The following is a 19,687-nucleotide window of genomic DNA, read 5'->3' as shown; positions in this document are numbered from 1 at the left end:
GCATCCTCAAAGGCATTTTAACCAGCGACAGAGGCAGACAAAATGGCGGCGCTAGCGGACAGTACGTCGTTCTAAACGCCACCTCCCGGTTAACGGCGTTCCAAACGACCGATAGGCAGTGGTCAATATAAAAACGCTAGCGCGTTGCATGCAGGCCTCTCACTCGCGGCCAGCTCCAGATATTTTTGCGAAGAAGTTCCAGTATGCCTCCTAAAAGAAAATTGGCAGCGGCAAGGACTTAGCAAAAGGTCTGATTCAGAAGCAGAGGAGAGCCCTGTAGTGGAGACGAGCAACACGTTGAGGAGGGGAAAAGGAAAGGAGAATAAAAGGCTGAGAGATGAGCTCCCTCCCCCTGAAGTGACAGCTGCTTCAGCCTATTATACTCTGGGGGCGGTGCCTATATGCAAAAGTTCCTGGAGTAACGCAGGATTTGCCTGGATAAATCCAGCGGTACACAGGGCATTATCAGCGGCAGCAGAACACCGCCGTTCTCACGCGCGTCTTAACCTGCGATTGTAAAGGATAGAACTGGGTATTAACCCCCGTTGCCTGATGTGTGCCGGATGCTACGGTGTCAAAACGCCGCTTTATTCGGCGGATTTAGCGGCGTTTTATCCGCGCATTTGCGGCTAGTACGGCGCTCAAAACGCCGGCAAAATGCTACGCCCCTTTCCACCGCGAAAACAGCCGGAACTACCGCGAACTTCGGCCTATGTACTGTCTGCCGACAAAACCGTCTGTGTAACCTGGGCTTTAGGGTTACACTGTTGACTCTTTAAAGAGAAGCTCAAGACCCATTTGTACAGGTTTGCTTTTAATTGTTATGTCACTGTTTTAATTTCTGTATTTCTATTTTTATTTTATTGTCATTGTAAGGCACTTTGGGGTTTTATCTTGAAAGGTGCTATGTAAATAACCTTAATTATTAAGGTGCATTTTCAGGTTGCTTCTATTTCTAGTTTTCATTGCCACTGTTTCCAAGCACAGCTGATATACCAGATCATTCACGTTGAGTTCTCCTCGCTCATTCAACTTCAGACAGACATATTCCCACACCAGAGCTGTAGAATTCGGCTTTGAAACCAAGTCCATGTACTCTTCAAAACTTTCTGGATATAATTGTGCAGTCAATTCAGCTGACTGTTGACTGCACAATTATATTCCGTGTGTGTATATGGGTGGAATGCCTCATACACAGAGTGAGCTGATGAGTGTGATGTTGTGTAATGTGTGTTCTGCAAAGCAGAAGTTCTCTTGTTGCATCATCTAAGTCTGTGATGTGCTTGACTCCTTGTTTACTAAAAGACACCATGAAATTGAAAAGAAATTTGAAATGTAGATCATCAAAATATTCACCTGCAGAAAGAAGTGTAATGACATTCACTTTCATCAGACCAAAAAGAACAGGGAGGAAGATGTGCAGCCATTCTTACTCCAGCCAGACTGACAGCAGCAGCTTTGAACATGTCCAGACATGCAGTACCCCATTCACTGCATTGACCGTGGAAACCTCAGGGAATCCCCTTGGCAGATCTATGTGCAAGCATTCTGGGGTGTGCCATGAATCATATGAATGCAGTGTGTGCACACAATTAAAATGAAATTGTCATTTCAGCACTAGAAATACATTTGCGAGTGCACAAATCAGCCATAATTGGATGTTGGAGAAACGAAACGCTTAGCGTGCAGACAGATCATCAGTGTAGAGTACCTCACCAGGTTGTTTCAGCTCTTTACCTCTAATACGACCTACATGGTGAGGGCGGGCCAGCAGTGTCTCGTCAGACACCACCTCTGTCTGCCTTAAACTTCTGCCAAATCCAGATGGATGATTTGACGGCTGATATTATCGCGAAACTTATGATTTTCTTCTTTATCTTGTTGCTGATCCCTAGCTTGTAGAGAAAACTCAAGGACCTTCTAACAAAACCGCGACAACCCAGTTCAGTCGTGAAAAGATGCGTATGCCACCCATTGCTACGACACTCTTCTACCAGCTCAACATACCAAGACTTTTTAAATTCTTGGGCACACTCTATGTTCTCTTCCCAGGGAACTGTCAACTCTCCCAACACCATTATCTTCTTCTCTTCTGACCAGACAAGCAGGTCCGGATGCTGATTTGTCATCGCTACACTTGCAGGGAAAACCAATTGGTCACCAATATCAACCTCACACTTCCAGTCATTTGCACAGGACAAGATTCCTTTCCAAGTGATCTTCAAACTCGCAGGACGTAACCTAAAGCCTTCCCTCACAAATGGAACATCAACTCTGGCATCTGTAATTTCAGTGATAGAGTTAACTTTACCAATCCCTTCTCTAAGGCCACCTGCAATTGCTCCCAGAACCTGATTATGCCTCCAAGTATACCGTCCGGAATTCAACGCTCTCTTACAACCAGATAGCACATGCCTCAGTGAGCCAACTTTCCCACAAAAACACTTATCATTCAATGACTTGTGCCACTTCCTTAGGTTGTGAGGTGAAGGCAGCACATCATACATCGAACTAATCAGAAACCTCAGGGTCAACTCTTCCATTCCCCAAATCTCTTTGCAGGATAGCTTCCTAGGTTCAATATCTTCCCATGATGTCCATTGTCCCTGCTGCATCATACCTGCTGCTCGTGCTAACCTCTTCTGATCTTCGTTCGAATGGATTTCTTCAGCAACCAGACTCCTCTTTTTGGCATCCGTAGCAGAAGTGAAGAACTGCATAGGGTTCACACCAAACCCAGCACGCCCAGTTTGAACAACACCAACTATGTCGTTGTGCTTCAGTCTCGATTCCATCTCGTCCACTTAACTCGATGCAGACCACTTGACACCTGTTCTAACAAATGGTGCAGTGTTCCTAACAACGGGGTCCTTAGAACTAGCTCTATTAAAAAGCCCTCTGTAAAGCTAGGACATCTTACTACTCATCACTAATTGAAGAAAATAAGAACAACCCCAGGTTTCTTTTCAGCACTGTAGCCAGGCTGACAGAGTCAGAGCTCTGTTGAGCCGAGAATTCCTTTAACTTTAACTAGTAATGACTTCATGACTTTCTTTGCTAATAAAATTTTAACTATTAGAGAAAAAATGACTCATAACCATCCCAAAGACATATCGTTCTCTTTGGCTGCTTTCAGTGATGCTGGTATTTGGTTAGACTCTTTCTCTCCGATTGTTCTGAGTTATTTTCATTAATTACTTCCTCCAAACCATCAACATGTCTATTAGACCCCATTCCTACCAGGCTGCTCAAGGAAGCCCTACCATTAATTAATGCTTTGATCTTAAATATGATCAATCTGTTTTTATTAGTTGGCTATGTACCACAGGCTTTTAAGGTGGCAGTAATTAAACCATTACTTAAAAAGCCATCACTTGACCCAGCTATCTTAGCTAATTATAGGCCAATCTCCAACCTTCCTTTTCTCTCAAAAAATCTTGAAAGGGTAGTTGTAAAACAGCTAACTGATCATCTGCAGAGGAATGGTCTATTTGAAGAGTTTCAGTCAGGGTTTAGAATTCATCATAGTACAGAAACAGCATTAAGTGAAGTTTACAAATGATCTTCTTATGGCCTCAGACAGTGGACTCATCCCTGTGCTTGTTCTGTTAGACCTCAGTGCTGCTTTTGATACTGTTGACCACAAAATTTTATTACAGAGATTAGAGCATGCCATAGGTATTAAAGGCACTGCGCTGCGGTGGTTTGAATCATATTTATCTAATAGATTACAATTTGTTCATGTAAATGGGGAATCTTCTTCACAGACGAAGGTTAATTATGGAGTTCCACAAGGTTCTGTGCTAGGACCAATTTTATTCACTTTATACATGCTTCCCTTAGGCAGTATTATTAGACAGCATTGCTTAAATTTTCATTGTTATGCAGATGATACCCAGCTTTATCTGTCCATGAAGCCAGAGGACACACACCAATTAGCTAAACTGCAGGATTGTCTTACAGAGACAAAGACATGGATGACCTCTAATTTCCTGCTTTTAAACTCAGATAAAACTGAAGTTATTGTACTTGGCCCCACAAATCATAGAAACATGGTGTCTAACCAGATCCTTACTCTGGATGGCATTACCCTGACCTCTAGTAATACTGTGAGAAATCTTGGAGTCATTTTTGATCAGGATATGTCATTCAATGCACATATTAAACAAATATGTAGGACTGCTTTTTTGCATTTGCGCAATATCTCTAAAATTAGAAAGGTCTTGTTTCAGAGTGATGCTGAAAAACTAATTCATGCATTTATTTCCTCTAGGCTGGATTATTGTAATTCATTATTATCAGGTTGTCCTAAAAGTTCCCTGAAAAGCCTTCAGTTAATTCAAAATGCTGCAGCTAGAGTACTGACAGGAACTAGAAGGAGAGAGCATATCTCACCCATATTGGCCTCTCTTCATTGGCTTCCTGTTAATTCTAGAATAGAATTTAAAATTCTTCTTCTTACTTATAAGGTTTTGAATAATCAGGTCCCATCTTATCTTAGGGACCTCATAGTACCATATCACCCCAATAGAGCGCTTCGCTCTCAGACTGCGGGCTTACTTGTAGTTCCTAGGGTTTGTAAGAGTAGAATGGGAGGCAGAGCCTTCAGCTTTCAGGCTCCTCTCCTCTGGAACAAGCTCCCAATTCGGATCAGGGAGACAGACACCCTCTCTACTTTTAAGATTAGGCTTAAAACTTTCCTTTTTGCTAAAGCTTATAGTTAGGGCTAGATCAGGTGACCCTGAACCATCCCTTAGTTATGCTGCTATAGACTTAGACTGCTTGGGGGTTCCCATGATGCACTGAGTGTTTCTTTCTCTTTTTGCTCTGTATGCACCACTCTGCATTTAATCATTAGTGATTGATCTCTGCTCTCTTCCTCAGCATGTGTTTTTCCTGATTCTCTCCCCTGAGCCTGGTTCTGCTGGAGGTTTCTTCCTGCTAAAAGGGAGTTTTTCCTTCCCACTGTCGCCAAATGCTTGTTCACAGGGGGTCGTTTTGACAGTTGGGGTTTTTCCGTAATTATTGTATGGCTTTGCCTTACAATATAAAGCGCCTTGGGGCAACTGTTTGTTGTGATTTGGCGCTATATAAATAAAATTGATTTGATTTGATTTAGAATCACGTAGGGTCATCAACAACCGACTCTTTCCCACTTTGAATTCTTTGAAACGGCAAGGATAGTTTGGCTTTGTGACCATGGAAACTAATGTTGTCAAACAGTTGGGCACACCAAGCCATTTCCTTATCTGTACTGAGATCCGTCCTTCCATTCTTTCAACATATGTAAAACCGATCTCATAGACCATCAGCGGCCACAGTAACCTGGGCATTAATCCAAACTTGAAACACCATAACTTCAACCGACCTGGTAACTGACATCGATCGATACGCTCTAGACCATCTTTCAATAGTTTCTGAACCTCATGCATCCTCTCGCTGTCATTCAGGCTTTTTGTGTACCACCTTCCTAGGCTGTTCACAGGTTCCTCTTCGACCGTCGGAATTGGTTCGTCGTTCAGATAAAACCACACTTTAGCAACTTCCCCTTTTTTAACGTCAAACTGCGAGACTTCTTGGCTTTAAACTTCATACGACACCATCTGATCAAAACTGCCAGTCTTTCCAGGGTACACTCAGCATCAAGAACCTTCAGATGCAGCAAGGTCAAGTCATCCATGAATGCTCGAATTGGTGGAAGTTCTTGTCCAGGAGCCAACTCCACACCACGACCTTCACCTCTTGCACCTCGAACAACTAGCTCCATTGCCAATACAAACAACACCGGGGATATTGTGCATCCCATCGGTATACCAACTTCCAGAGGCTGGAAGCCCATTGTGTACGAAGCAGTACTGAACTGCATCCTGAAGTGCTCATAATATGACTCCACATATCGTGTCAACTTCTCCGGCACATGGAAGAAATCCATCGCGAGCGTTATGAACTTGTGTGGTACAGATCCATATGCATTTACAAGGTCCAGCCAAATCACAGCCAGGTCAGATTTAGACTTCTTGGCTTCTTGAATTGTATTCCATATCATCGCCGAGTGCTCAACACATCCAGGAAATCCGGACACTCCAGCCTTCTGCACAGAGGTATCAATGTAACCATTCGCCAGTAAAAATTCTGTTAGGCTAGACGCTAAAACACCAAGCAGAATTTTACCATCAACATTCAGAAGTGATATCGGACGAAAATTGCCAATTCCTTTGGCATTCTCACACTTCGGAATATAAATACCTTCTGCTTTGTTCCAGGTTTCCGGAACAATATCCCGTTGCCAAGCTTGTCGCAGCAGTAACCATAACCACTTCCTCAACTTATTACAATTCTTGAAAACTTTGTAGGATACACCATTTGGTCCTGGTGCTGATGCAGCCTGTGCCTTCTTCAAAAAAGCTTCAACTTCAGACAGTTTCGGCAAAGAAACGTCGAACTCGACAGATGGCTCCGTAGGTCTAACCAAACCTGCCAGATGCGGAATAGGCTCCTTTCGACTTGTATCAGAATAGGCTCCTTTCGCCTTGTATCAGAGTATGTGGTCTTAAGGTGTTCTTCTAATTAACCAGGAAGGAGTTTCATAAAGAAGGGCATATTTATAACACATAAAGTAGATATCAATACCTTCAAAATGGAATCAGTTTGAAGAGTTTTATTTACTGTCCACATGAGCTTTTTCTTCTAATAAAATTCGACCACAAAATGTTTTTTTATGAGATTACAGAGGTTTCTCCCACAATAACTGTTTACCACAGATATGCCAAATTTACATATTTCATAGCCAGTATAGGTGGCATTAAGGAGCCAAGAAATGGAAAGGCTTCTTTGGGTGTAATGGTATGAGTCAGTGTCTCAAACATGGATGCTTGCAATAGTCAATGTAATATTTAACAGTATTTGAGCATACATAAACTTCACAGTTTAGTGTCAATGTCTGTTTGACTATAGTCCAGGTCTGGGTGTTCATGACAACTGCCAGAGAAAATTTCAGGCCTCTAAGTCCATTATTTGCTGAGATAATCTACCTTGAACATGGCTCCAGAAATGATGGTCATAATTTTTGCCTAAAAAAACGGCAGACCCCATGCACACTAAATTGGCCATATCTCAGAAACTACTTGGCCTACGGGCCTCAAACTTCAGATTTGTTGTTCTGAAATATTCGTTGAATTGACATGGAATGACCCTTTTACATATATCAAATGATGTATCTATTATCACCACAGGCCTAGTGTGAATAGGAATAATAGAGCAATAAGTCATTTTGTCAGCAGATTTTGAAATAATGGTCTATGCTTCATCATATTTTGCTGAAATGTTGGCCCATTCTTCCTGACAGATCTTGTGTAAATCTGTTGAGACTGTGGACCTCCTTGGTGTAACCACATCCAATTTATTCCACAAATGTGTGAGATTCAGGTTAGGGCCATTGGCATGGCCATTCCAATACTTTGTCAGCCACTGTGTCACAGCTTTGGTGATATGTTTGGGATTGTGTTTGGGGGATAATGACATAAATGATAAGAAAATAGTACAGTTGATTACACTTACCTGTTGCCACATTTGACCAGATATCCAAAAAGAATTTGTAGGAGGTCGAGATTGATATTTCTCATTGTTTTCAAGCTTTGATGGGAGCAGTCCCAATAACAAAAGAATCTGTGTGCCTTTAAAGGACCCAACTTCCATATTTGCAAGAAAGTGTCAAGTAAATATGAGTGTGTACTGACAATGCGGCCTGCGGCATCTGTGTTTTTTCAAACACTGATGCATTTATGAAAAGCAGTATCACATCATTTGTTTTATGGTCAGTTTAATTTTTCTTCCTCTTACACTTTCAACTGTGCCTAAGGTTCTAAAATGATTCTGGAATCTCACACCATTCCAACTCATTATAGAAACTTTGCACAATTTATTACCACCCTTGAAAAATGTCACATACCTATTGTATAAATACTACTCAATCTAGAGCCTGTGGATCCCCGCGGGCAACACGCTACTTTATTTATATAGCGCTAAATCGCACCATAAGGCACGTCAAGCGCTTCACATGGATAAGGTCTAACCTTACCAACAGCAATATAACCCCAACCAAAATAGAAAGTATGTTACAAAGTTCTTTGTCAGTTGCACAATTCACAGTGTAACTCAACATTCAGATTTTTGTGATATTCTTTGTTTGCTTTAAACATAGACAAATTTACAGCCAGGTCCATAAGTAATTGGACACACATATGGACAGTTTTTGTTTCTTTGCATCTGTACACTCCCACAATAGAGTTGAAATAAAACAATCAAGATGTTCTTATAGTTAGTCTGATAGTTAGCTTTAATTCAACAGGGCTAACAAAAGTATTAAATTACCAATTGAGGAATTATAGCCATTTTTATTCATAGTGCTTCAATTTTTTGAGCCCAGAAGTAATTTGTCAAATTAAATATAAGGATATTTTTAATTTAAATCGTTACATTTACAGCTAGTTAGACCAGTTGGGATGATACATGAACATTTCCAAGTCACTGACGATGTCTGGGACTTTATTTAAATCAATCCATAAGATATTTTAGCTGTGTGGTTCGTAGGCAGTTCTCAAATACTGAGTGACTGTGCAAGAAGGAGGGGAGTGAGGGAAGCCAGCAAAACACTTGAACAATCCTGAAGGCCTATACCGTGCCTTCTGGATATTGAAACATGGATTTGGCAACTCAGAGCCACTGATGGTATGCCCCCCCCCCCCCCCCCAAATCCACTTCATGCTACCCTCTGATGGAAGGCAACTGCAAAGTTACTTACATGGCATCTGGAAGAGTTCTGATTTTTCTGTCAGCCTTTGGGACGTGTTTTATGGCAGCCAAAGTGCCAAGGTTTGAAGTCAACGCCTCAGTTTTCTGTTATTTCTTCACAGTTCAAGTCTGTCTTGACACACTGTTATGTTTGTGGCTGTGCCTGTCAGTATGTCAAAAAGCGTCTGTGTTACTTGATTACTCAGTTCTTTTCTGAACTGCCTTACTATAATCCATACAAGCGAGAAGTATTTTCTTGCAGTAAAACATTATATGATTAATGAGAAAACACCCATCATAATACTGATTTCAACACCATTTTCGAAAAGGGGTGGGCAAGGTGCAGGGTGTTGCCTTTGTAATATGAATATCTTGTCATACTACTGTCCACCCAGGAGAGGGCAGCTTTGGACCAATGTTATGCTGTGTTGGCATTAATATCAAATTTGCTAATTGAGCACAATCTTTGTGTTCTTAGTTGAATATATTGTAGCACTGCTTTAGTAAGAACAACAGTATACGAGGTCTATTAGAAAAGTATCCAACCTTATTATTTTTTTCAAAAACCATATGGATTTGAATCACGTGTGACTACATCAGACATGCTTGAACCCTCGTGGGCATGCGAGAGTTTTTTTTCACGCCTCTCGGTTACGTCATTCACCTGTGGGCAGTCTTTGAGTGAGGAGTCGCCCACCCTCTCGTTGTTTTTTTCATTGTTTAGGAATGGCTCTGAGACTGCTGCTTTGTTTGATCAAAATTTTTTCAAAACTGTAAGGCACAACTGAGTGGACACCATTCGATAAATTCAGCTGGTTTTCGGTAAAAATTTTGACGGCTGATGAGAGATTTTGGTCTGGTAGTGTCGCCGTAAGGACGGCCCACGGTGCCTGACGGCGATCTGCGCTTCGAGGCGGCAGCGTCTCGCCGTTTCAAGTTGAAAACTTCCACATTTCAGGCTCTGTTGACCCAGGAAGTCGTCAGAGAACAGAGAACTTTCAGAAGAAGTCGGCATGAGGAGTTTATTCGGACATTCCATTGTTAACGGACATTTTGTAATGAAAGAACGTGTGGGCAGAGTCGCATGTCGGGCCAGACCTGACCGCGGGGGGTCGCGACAGGAAAAACACCTCCGTTGGAAACCTTAACGGGCAAGTTGGAACATGCCCAAGCTGTTAAACAATTTCTCAGTTACTCACTTGTTGAAAGCCATCAAAAGCCGCCTGAATTTTACAAATGGTTTTCAACACAGAGGTGTTTCTCCTGTCGCGGCGCACACAGATTCGCCGAGTTGTCACGGAAACGACTCGGCGAATTTGCGCGCACGTCTTTCATTACAAAATGTCCTTAAACAGTGGAATGTCCACATAAAGTCCTCATGCCGGCCTATTCTGAATCTTCTCTGTTTTCTCACGACGTCCTGGGTGAATTAAGCCTTAAATTAGGATGTTTTCAGGTCGAAACAGGCCGACGACGGCGCCTGGAAGCGCTGCGCGACGTCCCGCTCCGTGGGAAGTCTTTACACCGACAGAAACACCCCATAATCTCTCATCAGCCGTTAAACTTTTCACCGAAATGACCCCGTTCATCCTTCCCTTAACATGGATCAGTCACCCTGTCCCCATTGCAGAAAAACAGCCCCAAAGCATGATGTTTCCACCCCCATGCTTCACAGTAGATATGGTGTTCTTGGGATGCAACTCGGCATTCTTCGTCCTCCAAACACGACGAGTTGAGTTTTTACCAAAATGTTCTATTTTGGTTTCATCTGACCACATGATATTCTCCCAATCCTTTTCTGGATCATCCATATGCTCTCTGGCAGACTTCAGATAGGCCTGGACATGTTCTGGCTTAAGCAGGGGGACAAGCCTGGCACTGCAGGATTTGAGTCCCTCTCTGCGTAGTGTGTAGCCTTTGTTACTTTTGTCCCAGCTCTCTGCAGGTCCTTCATCAAGTCCCTCCGTGTAGTTCTGGGATTTTTGCTCACCGTTCTCATGATCATTTTGACCCCACGGGATGATATCTTGCATGGAGCCCTAGATCGAGGGAGATTATCAGTGGTCTTGTATGTCTTCCATTTTCTTAAAATTGCTCCCACAGTTGATTTATTCACACCAACCTGCTTGACTATTGTAGATTCACTCTTCCCAGCCTGGTGCAGGTCTACAATTTTCTTCCTGGTGTCCTTTGACAGCTCTTTGGTCTTGGCCATGGTTGAGTTTGGACTCTGACTGTTTGAGACGGTGGACACATGTCTTTTATACAGATGAGTTCCAACAGGTGCCATTAATATAGGTAACAGGTGGAGGACAGAAGAGCTTCTTAAAGAAGTTACAGGTCTGTGAGAGCCAGAAATCTTGCTTGTTTGTGGGTGACCCAATATTTATTTTCCACAATAATTTACAAATAAATTCTTTAAAAATCCTACAAAGTGATTTTCTGGATTTTTTATTTATTTTTTTTTTTTTTGTCGTCTCATAGTTGAAGTGTACCTATGTTGAAATTACAGACCTCTCTCGTTTCTGAGTAGGAAAACTTGCACAATCAGAGGCTGACAAAAAAAACTTTTTTGCCCCACTGTACATTTTGTACAAAGAGATGATAAATAACCAAATAAACAATTTATTCAAAGCTTTTTTCTTGGTGCTGGCACACATTATTTGTCTTTGTTGTACCATGAGAGACATGCACATCTGCACCAAAAGAATGAGCCACATTTAACTATGTCTGAGAAGAAATCAAAGTCCTGTCTTTGGCAAATGGAAGACCTTAGAAAATATAAACTTTTTGAAGGAATATACAACCAACCGTGGCTTTGTCTGACACACGAGTATAAAGTTGGTTAATGAGTGTTTTTGTGTTTTTTTTTTCCTCCTGTGACACAGCTACGTCTTATTGATTGGGGATTGGCAGAATTTTATCATCCCTCTCAGGAATACAATGTCAGGGTGGCGTCTCGCTATTTCAAAGGCCCTGAGCTGCTAGTGGACTATCAGGTACCTGCTTTCATTTTTCACTTGGCTCAAAAGAGCAATTTATTTGAGACTTTTTCATAATAAAAAACAGAATTTAAGCTATGTGCAATAAGATGCAATGACAGGGGGAAAAGTATTAAACACACTTACTGAAATGTATTTAATACTTCGTACAAAAGCCTTTGTTGGTCATGAAGCTTCAAGATGCCTCCTATGTGAAGAAACTAGCTGCACGCATTGCTCAGGTGTGATTTTGGCGCATTCTTGCACACACAGTCTTCACATCTTGAAGGTTCTGTGGACCTCTTCTATGATCTATGAACTCGGATCTTTAGTTCTTTCAATCTATTTTCTGTTGGATTCAAGTCAGGTGATTGGTTGGGCCATTCTAGCAGCTTTATCCTCTGAGACCATTTGGTGATGTGTTAAATACTTATTTTACTCACTGTGTGAGTGATAACTTGCAGACTGAATTTGCATAAGTGCAGTCTGTCGTTTGTCATTTTCTGTTTTGTTTTGTTTTTATCCAGATGTATGACTATAGTTTGGATATGTGGAGTCTAGGTTGCATGTTGGCAAGCATGATCTTTCTGAAGGAACCTTTTTTTCATGGCCAGGACAACTACGACCAGGTAACATGCAATTCAGAGATCATGAATTTTAAGATTCATATCGCCTCAAACTATAGATCATACGATGGGAATATATATTTTTTACAGATTTGCCACATATCTAACAATGTTGATATTGTTATAATAATAATAATAATGATGATGATAATAATACTACAGCGCTGTATGCAGGTATTTTCTGAAATGTTTTTTTCTCATCACAGCTGGTCCGTATCGCTAAAGTGCTGGGCACTGATGAGCTCTTTGGCTACCTGCACAAATATCACATAGAACTGGACACTCGCTTCAAAGACCTGCTGGGACAGTAAGTAAGGGGCAGGTATAGGATCAATGGAGTCAGTTAATCAATGAGTGAGCAGGTCAGGTCTGTAAAAAGTCTGTATTCTGTAACAATGATCGTATATTTAGCTTAGAAGTTTGGGGGTTGTGATGGATGGATAGATAGATGCGAGGATCGGTGATTGTGAGCCATTATGTCATCTTTTAAAAGTTGCTTCTGAAGCCTTGTTGGTAATTACAAAGTCCTGGAGGCCACTAAGGCCAGTGTTACTTGTAAATAGAGGGAAAGTCTTGTAATTTAGTCTATTGCACAATTGCGTTCTGCTGTCTTACGATAGCAATGCACCAACCAACGTCTCACCAAGTCAAATGACATTTTAAGACCAACACACGGGCACACAGATGAACACAGGTGCAGCTGTGCGGATGCTGAGTGTGAAAATGACAAAAGCAATGGTTGGACATGAGCAATGACAGGTACACTGTGTCGAGAGCTGCTTTGTGTGCTGGGTGGAGGATTGGGTTTTTACTATTTAATATCTCCAGAAACGGCCATGAGACTTGAGGATACAGTGAGTGACAGGCCTTCCCAGCAGTGTGCAAACCTTTCAATTTTGATCCCCCCCCCCAGCGTGCATACCTCTGGAAATGTTCAAATGTTTTGTTAATACTACTTTTGTACCATGTTTAAGGGCTGTAACATCCACAGAACCATAGATGTGCCAGTTATGATAAATCAGGTTTGAAATTATGTATTACAGTGATAATGGGAATATCCAGAGGTCTGTGTATGGTAAACGTCTCTGAAGACTTCTCTGAGAGGCACCATGATGTCATTGCAGTGCTATTTCAGTCAAACAAGAGGAGAGGACTCTTTTCTTTTTTGTTCTTGTCACTCAAAATCTGTTCCAATAGAGACAAAAAAAACCAAACAAAAAAAACAACCCTTATCTATTATAGAAGAGTGGACAGATGCTTGGTTCTGGCTGTGGGTGAGTAAATTTTATCGCCATACATGATAAACTAGTCCTCGTTAGGTGTCTATTGTTGCCATACAAACGTGTCACATGGTGCACTTTTACCCCCACTGAGGATGCTGAAACGGGGGGGGGGGGGGAATATTATGGACACGGGGCCTTGTGTGATTTTTATTTGCCCAACAGCATATTTTTAATTCCGTTGACGTTAAAGATCCTTAAAATGTGACACAAAATCAAAAGTCCAGTAATTAATATCTGGCCTGTGATAAAAGTGACTCAGTTTTAAGAGATGTTTATGGTTGTTTGATGCGATTTCTACATACAGAAACATCTGTGTGCTCATGTCCTACTGATGTATAATGTCACATTCTGATCAGAGATTCGCGCTGCCATCATACTTCAGATTTATAATAACTGAGACTGACTTGCTGCCAGTCACACTAAATGTTTTTTTGTGTATCCAGGCAAACACGAAAGCGTTGGGAGCAGTTCATCCAGACTGAAAACCAGCATCTGGTGAGTCCAGAGGCTCTGGACCTGCTCGACAAACTACTGCGTTATGACCACCAGCAGAGGCTGACGGCGGCTGAGGCCATGCAGCACCCATACTTCTGTTAGTACCAGTTGTCACAGTGCCTGCTTCCCCATGACACCTGTGCTATATTTGTACAAACAGTGATGAAAACAGGCTAACAGCTTCTAATCTTGACACACAGATGGTGTAAAAGGCAAACTAAAGGTCTTGTTTTACAGTTGCAGACCCAAGTTTCAATGTTCAGACTGTTTTCCCCAGCTGAATCTATTCCATTTGACCAAACGGTGTCTGTTAAGTCATGTTATACATACATGATGTTTATTTTTAATCATTGTCAGATGTATGTCAGCAGTTGTTGTACAGTTGTTGTGTTTATGTACATGGCTTTTTAAACGCCATGGAAGATTCCAGAAATTGATGGAACTACCATACTTGCAAAGGTTTCTGAATGTTTAATTTGTATAATTAGGGATTAATTGGTGAACCTCTAGCTTGTTTGTAAATAGTCTTCTTGAGGAATCTGCCTTCTTGCATATTGAAGAAGAAAAAAAAGAATTAAGACAAGTCATCCAGAGCAAATTTTTGGATGTGTAAAGTTTTCCTATCTCAGAAAGATTCTTAGTCTACGATAATATAAGAAGGTTAAGACCATAAAGGTTTTCCATGATTCAGAAAGGCAGCCAAATTAACAATTTTTTGTTTGTTTTCCTTTGTTGACTGTTGTTGTTGTTGTATTGTTTTTCCTGTAAAAGTCCACCAGAACGTTAGGGTTACAACTCAGGAACTGATAGACTTGAAGGTATCAGATATAAATGACACCACCTTTAAAAGAGCGCTCCATTTTGACTATAAATATTGGGTTAATGGCTTCCTGTCTTCTGACATAGTGATGGAGCACTCTATTAAAATTAGATGGTCACATTTCTGTCTGATGCAATCAACTCTATCAGTTCTGTTGGACCTTTACAACAAAAGTTTAATTCCTGGCTGTTAATGAGCCTCCTTCCTCAATGATGCCAAGTGTGTCTAGTCCCAAGCTTCTTATTGCTGTTGTCCTTTTGGCTGCTCCTATTTTGTTTGGGATCGCCACAGCAGAGCAGATAGAGCCAGCTTGGCATTGGTATATGGCACAAGTTTCACACCAGATGCCCTTCCTGACACAGCTCCAATTTTACCTGGAGAAAACTCCCAAACGTCTTATATTTATGTATTATAGATTGTACAGTGGCTGTTGATTCCATGAGTCTTATCAACATGCCACAGTGAATAAGGAAATCAGTGGCATTGCCATGTTGTCCACACTTATTCTGCTTACGTGATGGCCGATCCATATTTGGATTAAGAGCAGAGGTGGAGGAGACCCCGCATGAATGTGCTGTAAAGAAGTTTTTTTTTTTTTGTGTCTGTCCCCCCAAGTTGAACATTTTAACATGGGCTCCTATGGGAATCTGCTCGCTTTTAGAATCGGCATCAAGCTACCAGTCAAGGAACTGCAACTTTTTCTTCTTCTGGGTGGCTTCATTTTGAACATCTGATGCTGCTTACTGCTTGTCTATGTCCCGGCACATGCTCCTGATTCAGGTCAAAATCTTGCTTTAGGACAATTGACATCCAGCTTAATGTCGCACGCTGCCACCTTCTGCTCCAGAGTGTAAATCCCAAGTACCACTTTCACATCAGTATACAGGAGCAGCTTGTCACACGTGTAGACTACACCATCTTGTGGCCATGTCTTTTCATATGTTAGTCACTTCGGAGCAGAAGTGGAAACAAAGTCACCATCAAGTCATGAATCAGGAAGTCTCAAGTCATAATGATCACCAGTTGTTTGCAAGCTGACTTGAGACTTGACTTGAGATTTGCAGATTGACTTGACAGTGACTTTGTCCCACCTCTGCTTCAGAGTGTAAGTCACAGGACCAGCCAAAAGAAAATAAGTGTGACTAAAAGTCCAGAAAATACGGCACCTCTCTTTGATTAGGGAAGTCGGGAGAGTATTTCATGCGCTTCCTTCAGTTAAAACAGCTTCCAACTAAAATGTTTATAAAGTTTTTGTTGAGTAAGGCAGATTTAAATAAGTAGTCTCTCCATGTATCACTGCACTAAAGTTTATTTTGGGACTCTGAATCTGCACAGATCCAAATGGTTACATGTTGCTCTTAGATCTTAGTTATCAGGATAAGAACGTCTGGCTCCTTCACTTGACTTTTCCGATGAGTTTGTCTTGTGTTCTTGCACGTGAAGGTGTAGTGACTCTTGTGTTTGCCCCTCAGATCCTGTGGTGAAGGAACAGGCAAACACCATTGCAGGTGGCATGAAGGCAATAAGCAGCTCCATTGCAACATGATGATAACCAGAGGACAGGTAACACCGTGCACACTTACAGACGAAGGTTTAGCAGCAGTAATGATGAATGAAAAACACCTGCTTCACCAAAATTAAACTAGGAGTAGAACATTTAGCATGGAAAATGAGCTGTCTCTACTAAGAACACTCGTTTTTTTGTTTATGTCTGAACAGTCAGAACTAAAAGCAGCATATTTCCATCATATCTGTGTTAAAATAAAATTGTTTAGACACCCCCTCCTGTCCCCAGGTCCAGGTTAAAGGGGTAAGTTCACTTCTTTACATCCCTACTCAACAGTGGCCTTAAAGTGGTCTACTCCCCTTTGACAACTGCTTTGTTTATGAGAAGTCCTTAAAAACAAAACAAAAAAAAATCCACTATTCACACAACGTCCGAAGAATTGTGGCCAGTTCCATAAGTATTTGGACAGTGAAGGTTTTTGTAATGTTGCCTCTGTACAGCACTCATGGTGGAGTGGAACCGAATCGAGTCTTCCATATTTCTTCTGACAGACTAGCTCAAATTTTGAATCTTCTTATTAAGAAAATCTGTGTTCTATTCAGGCGTGCAGCTGTGGTTGGTGATGCAACAGACAAAAGTTTCACTGTGCACAGTTTCTCCATTCACTGCCGCACAAGTCTGTATCGCCTTCAGAATGGACCTGGTTGCTTTCCATCACTTGTTTCCATACTTCTTGCTAACCCCTTGAATGAATGCTGAAGGTCTACTCAGCAAGTAGATCATGATTGTTTAATTTGGAGCACAGGCAAATTACAAAGTTTCTCACATGGGGGGTTGGGGGGTGGTTGTGCTGTGCAATTTGCATAGTAAACAATGGATGAAAGCAATAGCAATATCAGCAACATGTGAACAACATAAGGCTATCAGGTGGAAGTGACACTTATCTTGAACCAAAGATGCTAACAAGTTGTACAAAGTCTTTGTTCCCTCAAACTTGGAAAAATCAACAACAAAGATGGGCGTCAAATCTTACACAAAAGTTTACAGTACAAGAAGTACCACTCGTGGGTCGGTTGTCCCTGTGTAAGAATTTTACATTCCCACCAGAGGTAGATGTTGTAATTAATAACTGTAATGTGTAGTTTTCAGGTTTGTTAAAAAAGACATGGTTTGAGGTACTGTAAGTGGATATTGATGCGTATGTATTTCCTTTCCAGCAGTTTGTGGGAAAAAGCATTTCTGTCATGATGCAATTGTCAAAGGTAAGTGGAGCACTGGGATTAGATGATACTTTAATATGACTAAGGTTAAAAAAAAACTTGATCTTTAAACTAAGTTATAATTAACTGGGTCATCCCCAAAATTTAACAATCATTGTTATAAAGGTTTAAATGTCTGTTGCCTGTATTTTGAGTAGCTGCATCTCTGCACACTTCCATTCCTTGGTGTTTTTAAGCTAACTGTTACTTGGCGTTTAATTTATATCATAGTATCACATGGAGATTAAAAAAACACATTTTATCCATCCATCCGTTTTTGTTGTTATTTTTATGCCCGCTTGCTCCAATTTAAGGTCACGGGGTTGCTGGAGCCTATCCCGGCAGTCATAGGGTGTGAGGCGGGGTACACCCTGAACAGGATGCCAGTCTGTGCCAGAGCAAAACACATTTTATTTCAGTTTGATCTCATAAAACATATACACTCACCTTGTGATCAGTTGTGCACTCGGTTTGAAGTTTTAAAAGTTCAAATCTTGGATGTCATAAGCGCGTTTTGGGTGTAGATAAGACATGAGAGTGAGCAGATATGTGGCTGTTACCAGGCCAACAAAACTCTGTAGTGAGAAACATCTGAACTTCTGGGATGAATGCTGGTTGAATATTTTTTTTTAAACTCAATATTTATACAGTGGTAAATTGTAGTACTTGTGTAACTGTGTGTGCTCTGAATTCCTTTTTTTCTTTGTTCATGCAGGAAGAATCTTTACCTCAACTTGTGACATTTTTGTGGTGGAACCTTCTGCCTCCACACCAACAGCCATACTGAAACAGGATGTCTGTTATGCAGCACACACAAACACATTTGATTTCCCGACAAAGTTCTGGCTAAATGGCCCACCTGGTCCCAGTCCCCCCCCCCCCAAACAAAATCTTTTTTGCCCTTTTTTTTTAAAAGCAGACTGAACATTGTTGAATCAGCTTCATGACCACGTTGTGCTGTCCAGATGTCTGCAGGCTGTTCTGACGCCTTACTGACCTGAGATCAGTTCCTGAGTAACAGCACCGAATGGCACGGAGGCTCTTTTTTCCTACTGTGTATAGAACAAAAGCTATATTGAAAGAATAAACATTTTTATTTAAAGATGTGTATTTGATTTATTTCCTCACAAACTGAGGTGATGAAGTGGAAATCATCTACTTTCTATGATAGTAGTATATAACCAGGAGACTATAACAGGAATATTGAGTGAAGATGATGTTTTGAGTTGATGTCCTCTAAGCGAGATGTCTGCAATGCAAATGACCTTTGAGGTGCTCAGGTCTCTGTAACCTTCAACAGGCGATGAACATTCTGATTTTGTTTTAAAATGTTGTAAAGTAATATAAAAGCTGCTATTTTAGTGTTTGTACAAAGCACTTTTGACTTGCACTTTTACTCAGGAAGTGCTCTATAAATAAAGAACAGTATCATTTCAACCCTCAAGGTTATTTGTTTGTTTTTTGGGTTCCTTAACTACTTTTCTATGAGAAATGCATGAAGCTTCTTTCAACCTTGATTTTTGTGTAGACACACAGTCAGGCCTCTGGTAGGCAAGGTAACCGTAAACTGCTTGTGCACTAAAATATTTACAAAGAAACATGCAGGGAAGACTAATCAGAGATCGAGGCAATTGAATTTCAATCCAAGACTACTTTTTTTTTTTTTTTTTTTTTTTTGGCTTTGGACTTCAGCAAGGGCGGTTGCATCTCCTCCTCTCTATCTCTGCTCCAACCTTCAAAAGTCCCAACTTCACCAGACTGTGAATTCTTCAAACTATATTTGGAATAACCATGGAATTGATCAGCTGGTCTCAACGCTATTGACGCCTTTTTTTTTTTCAACAAGGAAATCAGGCCTGGGGGACCCCGCGTGCTCAGATGGAACCAATCCTGCGGACTATGTTCTCAACGCCTGGTTGAAGTGGT

The 19,687-nt window shown here is 41.2% G+C and overlaps 1 protein-coding gene across 5 annotated transcripts in view; it reads left to right on the top strand.

Annotated features, from left to right (window-relative positions):
* LOC117530897 (casein kinase II subunit alpha'-like) overlaps window positions 1-19,205 on the top strand; it is a 43,500-nt gene extending 24,295 nt beyond the window's left edge. For 2 of the 5 annotated variants that reach the window (XR_004566479.1, XR_004566470.1), the window contains 7 exons: window positions 11,679-11,789; window positions 12,299-12,400; window positions 12,604-12,704; window positions 14,124-14,272; window positions 16,468-16,558; window positions 17,720-17,764; window positions 18,477-19,205. Coding sequence is in view for 2 of the 5 variants with exons in the window: in XM_034193866.1 (XP_034049757.1) it covers window positions 11,679-11,789; window positions 12,299-12,400; window positions 12,604-12,704; window positions 14,124-14,272; window positions 16,468-16,541 (537 nt within the window). In the remaining 3 variants the exon portion in view is untranslated. Of the gene's footprint in view, window positions 1-11,678; window positions 11,790-12,298; window positions 12,401-12,603; window positions 12,705-14,123; window positions 14,273-16,467; window positions 16,578-17,719; window positions 17,765-18,476 lie in introns of those variants that run through there. The other 3 variants (XR_004566478.1, XM_034193866.1, XM_034193856.1) reach the window with 3 other exon arrangements.
* Window positions 19,206-19,687: the final 482 nt, after the last annotated feature.

Source organism: Thalassophryne amazonica, chromosome 2 (genome assembly GCF_902500255.1).
Source record: "Thalassophryne amazonica chromosome 2, fThaAma1.1, whole genome shotgun sequence".
NCBI classification, from domain to species: domain Eukaryota; kingdom Metazoa; phylum Chordata; class Actinopteri; order Batrachoidiformes; family Batrachoididae; genus Thalassophryne; species Thalassophryne amazonica.
This window is presented reverse-complemented; position numbering and strand designations above follow the sequence as displayed.